Below are 8,967 nucleotides of genomic sequence, written 5' to 3'. Positions count from 1 at the left end.
AAATCTTAATAACCAATCAAACAATTAAAAGTTCCAAACAATCAAACAAGCTTGAATTGAGAGATTGATAACATCTAAACGAACTAAGCTCAAACAAAACTTTAAACAATCTCAAGCTTATAAAAAATAAACCAAGTCAAGTTTGAACACTCATTTCAAAAGCTTGTTCATTTTAAGCTCGGCTTGGCTCAGCTCAATTATCTTATCAAATAAGTTTGAACACCCCAAAACTCGACTTGACTCAGCTTGTTTACAACTATGCTATCAAATAATTAGAGTAAAAAGTAATATCCTTCGTCTCAAATGGTCCAGGATGATCGTCCATAAAATACATATAAATAAATCATGAAAAATTAAACTTAATAATAATAATAATAATAATGAGTGAGGGATAAAACGACTGGGATTGAAAACTCGTTGGATTTCATGATTTTCAAATATAAAAATGCATTTTGAAAAAGATAAAATTGGAAGAATAAAAAAAAATTAAGAATAAATCATATGCCCGAACTTCACCTGATTTGCCTAAACAGACTTTAGGACTAACCCTTGAGAGATTAGAGTGTTGGTGAGAGTCACTTGACGAGTTTAGTAGCTAAGGGAGTAGAATTGGCGAGTGAACGCAAACAAAAGTCGCGACATCGGTCAATTATCTCACTCGATGAAGACCGACTAAATGAGGGTGATGGACCCTTCATTGCTCACTCAAATATGAAATGGCAACTTAATACAAAACTTGTTAAAGGAAGACGAAACTCTGTATTTTAGCAATATTAGACATTAAGCCACACAAAGTATCTTTACTCTTAAGATACCTTTTCTCATGCAAATTATTAATACTGAACAAGATGGATTCCACCATCAAACTATACATCACATTGTATTTGTTTGTTCTATAACAATGGCATCCCCGGAAAAGCTTCGTGTCGAGAATCTGAATTAGGAATGTGAAAAACGATCGATCCGAGAAAGGTCAGGTCATGTGACGGTGAGGGAAAAATCAGAAAAAGTGCCTAAAAATTTTGAGACACGGCAAAGAATCTTTCTATCTTTTGCTATCGAGGCTCTCGTAGAACAGAATGTACCCATGATCAGTGTTGCCTGTGTACTCCTGTGCTGATCCGAAGTAGGTTTGGACGGCCGATTCGTCGATGATCTCGACATTTTCGTCATCGAAGTAGAGCCAATGGTTGTGGCTCTTAACGAGACTGACATAGTGTCCATGGTTGGGGCCGATTCCCACATGAACCACAACGGCAAAGAGTGCGTACTCGGTATCTGAATTTTCGACAGTGTTGTTCAGTTTCAACTCCAAGGGAAAGACAACGCGGTAGAGTAGCTTCTTGTAGCGGCCCAGCTGCTCGATATATTTGAAGCGCTTGAGATGGATTACGAGGATGTTTGGTGGCTTCTTGATCTTCATCCTCTTCTGGGCTTCTTGCAAGCTGCCCGAATATGACAAAAGATACTAATAATTCCATGACCGGAAACTACATGAGATATGCAAAGTAAATAGCAAAACAGTTACTGAATTCTACATTCCACATAACAATGTCGACATTAGCTAAGACGGAATGTAAGAATGTTGTTACTTAAAATGACGATTCCTCAAACTTGATCAACTTACTTTATAGAACAAGAATGCTCAGGTCAAACCTTAAAATATAGTTATAATGAGGTTAGTAAATCATCAGCTTTTAAAAAATCTCAGATAATCAACTGAAAGGGTTTTGATACAAATATGCTTTTCATTCTTCAATGCTTCTATCGATTATCATGATACACAAGTCATTAAGTTAAAGGTCTGTGCCAGTATGAAGGCATGACTAGACACTAGAAATGAGTCTATAAAAAGTAATCCAGCTAACTACTCACAAATGCCAGGAAAAGGAAATGAAATAAATCAAGGAAACAGAGCCATCGCCAATATATAAAGTTACCTGCAGCATTTGTCACAGAAGAATTTATCCTCTGCATTGAGAGTTTCAGTTGAGCTGAAATTTTTGAGACAACTTGTAATTGAACTATTTTGTTCAATGTCGAGGCTTAGGTCCAAAAACGGTTCATCTTTAGCAGTAACAGTTTCACAAAGCAAGCATTTTGTTTCATTGGTAAGAGTACCCTGTGTAAAACAATGATCACAGACCACCCAGGATATTTGTTATAAATCAGAATTAAGCATCATTTTGGTTCGTTTTTACAAAATAAAAAGAATGGTAGCAACAAGGAACAAGTTGCAAAAAGTTCTTACTTGAAAATTTTTGTGAACCCAAGTAACAAGGGGCTCTTTTTCAACGCCATTGACATGCAGATTTGTATGGCCATTTGCAAGTTTTTGAGGTAACAATGAGGCATCAGATGAGGGCTTTGGAGTATTGGCTTCTTTTTCTAGAATATCAACAAGCTCGTTGAGCAGGAAATTCAAAAACTCATGAGCATCCTGTAAATGTATCAATATATTAAAGTTCTTTTCAAAAAAAAAAAAAACAATGAGGAGCAGAAGCACCAAACTAACACAGTAAGACAATTTACTTGGTGCATATAACTCCGGAAGAGCTCATTTTGTTTTTTCACTCTTTGCACAAAACGCTTAGGAGAGACAACACCAGTTTTCTTTTTTTGCGAACTAATCTGCAGAGTAGAATGCAACTTGACATGATTATATGATTTACCTGGTTATAAACATTAACAATTTTCCAAAAAAACACTATCATTTGGAGAAAGTGATACATATTTCAAGAGAGAAATAGCAAGTCCAATTGGTTGGGTACAGAAGGATACAACTATGTTGAAACACTTGATCACATACTCTGAACAGAATCACATAGAACAAAGCTAACCTTCTTTTTCACACTTACACAACATATGTTGCTGTGCAGAACAAGCAATTGGCAATTTCTATGAATTTCATAAGAGAAGTAAAAGGAACAAAATCCAGAATTCTGGCAGATTTAAGATAATAGACAAGAATCAAGATACTTATCATAGAAAAACATGAAAGTGAAGAATACCTACTAGAAATACAAAAAGGATGAACATGGCATTCAACAAGATCATGGAATGTTTTCAAGAACTGCACCACTGCCAAAATAATTATTATGACTTGTGAATTTAGCAAGCATTACTTATTGACCTTTGCTAAGATTTTGGACAGTTACATCCAATAATAAAACTGGATTATAAGAAATTTTAGTATCCACAAGAGTCATGTATTGTATAACAAATTTAAGAGCAAATAATTCTGCAGCTTTAGGAAATGTAAATCAAATTAGAAAGTAGATGATAGTTTATTAGTCTAGCTAACAATTAGAAACCGTATTAGGCCTCAAAATTTTTTTTACTACAACATTTTTTTGATCTATGAACAAATTAAAATATCTTTAGAATTAGCATAAATGAGAATAATTTTCAAAAAATTACACACCTGAGAAAACAGATCAGCAAGACAAGTCAAAAGATTCTCCTCTGCATCACCATTATTTTTATTCTTTTCATGATACTCCAGCAATTGCTCCCGGAAAGGGACACAGAAAAAAAGAGCCTAAAAGCAACAAGGCAATCCAGTCGATTAGATCAAGAGCAGGAACATACTACAAATTCTTAACTGGAGTGCTTAGTTTACATTTCTATCAAATTCTTATCTTTTGTGCATGGTCCCATACTCCCATCTATCTATTTGGAGGGTTGGTTTAGTTTTTACTACAACATTGAGATAATTAGGTCCATACATGTTCTTTAGGCATAAACTCATTGATTCTCCTCGTTCAGCAGATGAAAATCATACCACTTAAATGTTATGCAATTGCTGCTTGTGTGGATCGGCCTTTAATTTCCATCATCAGAATTTGTTAAGCCATCAATCTACAATATTAGTCCTTTCTAATAGCTTATAGATTAAGCTTTTGATTTAAATGGTCATCCAACTAACTTTTTAACATTGGAACAAAGAACCCAAGTGATGGGATCAAATCTTGGTTACCTTAATTATTCTACTGTCTTCTAGCCACTGTTCCAGTGCAAACTTCTTGGTTTGCACTTTCTTAACATTCACTAAATTATTCAAGCTTAATATGGCACTTAGGGAATGTTAAACTCTTTAAGTTAGGTACTTCCCTTGTGGGTTGATGTCGAATTAGAGTAGAGCCTTTTTGTTTGAAACTTGATAACTTGATGTCAAATTAGAGTAGAGCCTATTCTCTCTAAACCGACTACTCCCTTGGGAAAAGAGCACTATTTACTATATACACATGACGGACTGTCCCACTTATCCACGTAAAACTAATGGGTGTAAAAATCCTACCTTCAACACACACCCTAACGTGCATCACACCTTTGATGCAATGTTCATGCCCATAATAACTTAGAGGTATACGCCTAACTCTAAGACCATATTAAATTAAGGCTAAGATTATTCCATCCCAAACTATTTAATCCTTTCTAGATGGAATAGGCTCAAGCCTGATTTAACATTCAAGGATAAGTTGTAAGGAATTACCATAACAAAATAAACAAATAACATGCCAATTTAAAGGGCTGAAATAAAAGCACAGTTTAGTGATTTATCCCATGATATTATGTTCCGAATGAGGAAGAACAAGTGCAACCAATTTACAATGCAAAAGTCAGTATTTGATTTATTTGGCAATAAACATTCTTGAAAAAGTATCAAAGTTAAAATGGCTGAGGATCATTTAATGAAAAACTAAACAAAATCAAAAGAGACAATAGTTAAGATTTTACTTGCTTTATTTGTATATTAACTCCCAAATCTGCAATGAGAAGCTTATCTCTTAAGTTGAGATCTCACAAATACGATATCTTGAAGCGATATGTGAAAGTAAGAAAAAGATTATTGCTCCAACAATTATATAATGATTAGGAAGTCACAAGATTCAATATCATATTCTGTAATTCAATTAATTAAGAACCATGTTTGGCCAATAGTATTATATCCATATTATCTTTTCTTGTGCAGTTTAATAGACGGACATATTTCCAAACACGATTCTTGAAGAACTATATTTCCTCCCAAAGGAATACTGATATCTTTAAAAGAGTAGTTTCAAATTGTTTTATTTTAACCGATAGTAGTGCAAAATTAACCCACCAAGGGCCTTCATATCAATAAAAGGAGTCAAATTTTGCAAAGATAAGAATCTTGCTAGTAAATACAAAGTTCTGATTTTCAAGACGTGAATCTCGTGGATGATATATTTATTTCATATGTCCTCGTAATAAGAAATAACTGTTCGATCTGCAGAGAGCGAACTTGCTTGGATATCAATTTCTCATGTTCAGCAGGAGCATATCCTTAACAAAGCGATATAGAAAAGAAAGTGTGGCATACAGAATCCCAGCCACCTATGCTGGGGTTACAGATCACCACCCTATTTGACAACTAGAATTCCAGCTCTAGAGTTCCTTTATTGTTTGTTTGTTTTTCGGTTCCAAACAAGGCATAAAAATGCGAAGGTAAAACAATCAAAATCGGTAGTACCTGAGATAACAAGGCAAACTGAAAAACATTAACATTTCTCAGGACGAAGGGGGGAAAAAATTAAGGTATCTCACTTTCTTTTCACGATCATTAATTTAACAAATCTGAAAGAATTAGGCAAAGAGAAGAACTAACGCCTAAAGGCGATCACATCCGGATCCCCCTACGTCAAACAGAAAACGACAAAAGACGATGTGAGCCCATTAAAAAATTGAATTTTGATGAGATATTTCACGTTGCGAAGCATTTTGGAAGAGGAAAGAAATGAAGGGGAAACCTGCAAGACGCTGTTGCAGTAGCAGGTGTTGCCAAAGTTCTCAAGGCCAAAGTAGCGCTCGCCTTCGGGGAACTGCTCGCCGAGGGCTTTCTCGAGCTTCGACCCCGTTGCTCCCATAACCCGACACGCGAAACTCCCCAAACACGCCAAATGCCCGACCAGGGCCACCGATCCGAGCAACCCCGAAGTCTTCGGATCCCTATCCCAGCAGTCAGCTCCACCGCACCGCCCCAATCGAGGAGAACGCCTCGATCGACAGAGAACGGAAAGGACTCTCCGTTGCACCAATGCTCCAAGGGATCATCGACTAGATCGGAAAAACGGAATCTTTAGGGCTCCCTTCTTCTACTTCTTGTCGCCTGTTTCTGTTTCACGTTGATCTGCCATCGCATATGCCGCAGAGAAGAGAGCGACCGACCGGTGGAGACGACCGCGGAGGAAGATCGTTTACAATTTCGACCGGCTCGACTCCCAAACCCGTCCGTTTAAGTGGCTTCTTGCGGGTCCCACAGCTTGAATGCATACGTGTCGGACGCTGAGTGAGATTTAAGATTCGGGTACTACTGGGCACGTAGTTCAGCCACGCGAGGCATGCTAAAGGCTGGTACGGTTTTGGGTACCCGTTGGGATGAAGCTGTATTCGACAAACGGACCCTGCAGCTTGCACGTGTATTCCAGCTCAGCGCATTTAGAGATCAGCTGTCTCATATCAAACAGGGAACAGCTATCGAAAAACATAAGAAAATTATCAAAATACCAACTTTCTTATATAAAAAAAATTCATAACTCTTGACTTTATTTATTCTCAAAATATCCTCTTTAATACTCACATATTTAACTACATTTTTTTTTATCTAAATTAAGATATTACAATTTTTTGTAAAAAAAAAATAAAATTATTGAAGGCATTTTGTCATTAATAAAACATTATGGATAATTTAAAAGTGCTACTTATATTATATTTGCCACGTCATCATCACATTGAATTAAATAATGGTAATAATAGTGATTGGAGAATTAAATAGCATTAACTTGAAAAATATATGAATTAAAAAAAAATCTTTTATGCACGTGTCTTTTGTAAATAAATAAATTAGGCCGGTAATTATCCAAATTTTTTTTATTAAGATAATATATTTTAGATAGTGATGCCTAGCCATCCCTGATGTCGTCAAAATCTCTAATGGTGGTCAAAATATGTTTAGGGTGACGGATGTTAAATCTTATGGGAGATTTATATTGATTAAAATAAAAAAGGGCATCATAAATTATATAAATCATCAAAAGACATTCTTTTTCAAAAATGAAAATAAAAACAAAAATAAAAAAACAAAAGAATCCTACTGCATGTTTTATTTTGAGAATACTTTTATGTTTAGTGTTGTTGTTGCAATTATAACTAACTACTATAATGTGTCATAATTATAGTATTGATGACATGTAAGAAAGAGGTGAATCAAATAATTTTAAAAATTTTCTTTTGTGGAACTTTTAAAAACGAGTGAATGCATAGTAGAAAAACTAAACAAAAATTATAAATGAAACAATTCAAATATTTTTATTTGGTTAAGGGCTTTCGATAATTCTTATTCTAAGATTCAAGTTTCTTAGACCTATCAATAGGCAATTCATTAAATTTTCTTCTGGACCTATCAGAAGATTAATCTGAATACAAAAGACGAAGAAAAGTGTAACAACCCTATATTTTTCTTTTGCAGGTATATAATAGAAATGCACAATAAACAAAGTTATTATCAACACTTAGAAGAATTGATTTTAGTCGAGCGCGTGTGTTGGTGTCAGTCTGCCGACAATGGTCGGGCATAGTCAAGGGCGTAGCCAGGATTTTCGATTAGGAGGGGTAATTTTCAAAAATTCATGAAACGAAAAAGGAATAACTTACAACTCTTGGAAGATCATTGTTTTTGAGAAAAATAGAGAAGATCAAATAAAGAGGAAGAAGTAGAAAAAGGAGAACTTTACTTTCTTTGTTAGCAACCTTGACTAGTTTCGGTGAGCTCGACAATAACACAAAGAGAGCAAGGTAAGACAAAACATGACTTTTTGCTGTGCCAATAAAATCCTAAAAAATACTAGAAGGGAAGAAGATAGGGGGGTTGATGGCTGCTTGATCTTGTTAGAAGAGGGCAGCAACTGGTGTTGTATTTCTTCCTTGCTGGAGAGAGAAAGAAGAAGAAAAAAGCTCGTGTGCTTTAGAAGAGGAGAGGAAAAAATTATAGGTTTACTAACGTTGGAGAAGAGAAGGAGAAGAAGCAAATGAGGAAGAAGAGGAAGAAAAAAATAAAAGAGAGGAATGGGCAAAGGGGTGGCATACGAGACGTTGGGATGTAACATGCAAATGGAGAAGAGGGAGAGAAAAAAATAAAAGGTTTCATCAAAAATATCCTAATTCTTTTTAAATCGTTCGAACTCGTTTAAACATTAAACTTGGTTCGGTCATAATTCAACTTCAAATCAATTCCAATTTGAATCAACATAATTCTTATCTCCATATCTATCCATTGAATTTAGTTCAAACTCGATTCAATTTTAATTTAATTTCCTTACTTTATGCCCTACGATTTAGTTCATCTATTTATTATTATATATTTTATTTTTAAAATTCAATACTTAACATTTCAAATCGTGATATTTCATCATAGAAGCGGTATCAATGGATAACTTAGATCATGAACTTTCTAAATATGTGATCAATTTTAGTTTTCGACATTGAATGATGATGAATCAACTACTCAAAGTGATGATAAGGACTTCCAAATTATATATATATATATATATATATATATATATATATATATAAATAATTTTTTAATATATATATATATATAATTTTTTAATAAAATATGAGAGGGGGCGGTCGCACCCCCTCTCCTTAAGGTGGCTACGTCCCTGCATAGTAGAGTTGTAGTAGATGGAGAACGCATAAGCAAAATGATCAAAATTGATTATATGAAAGTTGTATTTTGAAGCTGGCCAAAGTCCTCTATTTATGTACCATTGGAGTCGCCTCCAATGGTTTAGAGCACCTCCAATGGTGCTTATCCGATCCAAGGTATGCGGCTGTTATCTATTCTGAGGCGCCTCCATTAGATCTGGGGCATCTCCATTGCGCTCTGAGGCACCTCCAATGTGCTCCAGGGTGCCTCCATGCCACGAAAGCTTATCCGTAAAT

The 8,967-nt window shown here is 35.1% G+C and overlaps 1 protein-coding gene across 1 annotated transcript; it reads right to left on the bottom strand.

Annotated features, from left to right (window-relative positions):
• Nucleotides 1–677: 677 nt before the first annotated feature.
• LOC121984576 (ubiquitin carboxyl-terminal hydrolase 4-like) lies at nt 678–6,229 on the bottom strand. The gene is made up of 6 exons (XM_042537576.1): nt 5,775–6,229; nt 3,425–3,541; nt 2,533–2,631; nt 2,252–2,440; nt 1,941–2,122; nt 678–1,445 (listed from the first exon to the last, which is right to left on the bottom strand). The coding sequence occupies exons 1-6, from the start codon at nt 5,889–5,891 to the stop codon at nt 1,046–1,048; spliced, it is 1,104 nt and encodes a 367-aa protein (XP_042393510.1). The 5' UTR covers nt 5,892–6,229; the 3' UTR covers nt 678–1,045.
• Nucleotides 6,230–8,967: the final 2,738 nt, after the last annotated feature.

This window comes from Zingiber officinale, chromosome 5B (genome assembly GCF_018446385.1).
Source record: "Zingiber officinale cultivar Zhangliang chromosome 5B, Zo_v1.1, whole genome shotgun sequence".
NCBI classification, from domain to species: domain Eukaryota; kingdom Viridiplantae; phylum Streptophyta; class Magnoliopsida; order Zingiberales; family Zingiberaceae; genus Zingiber; species Zingiber officinale.
The sequence above is the reverse complement of the archived record's forward strand: the minus strand, read 5'-3'. Positions and strand labels throughout refer to the sequence as shown.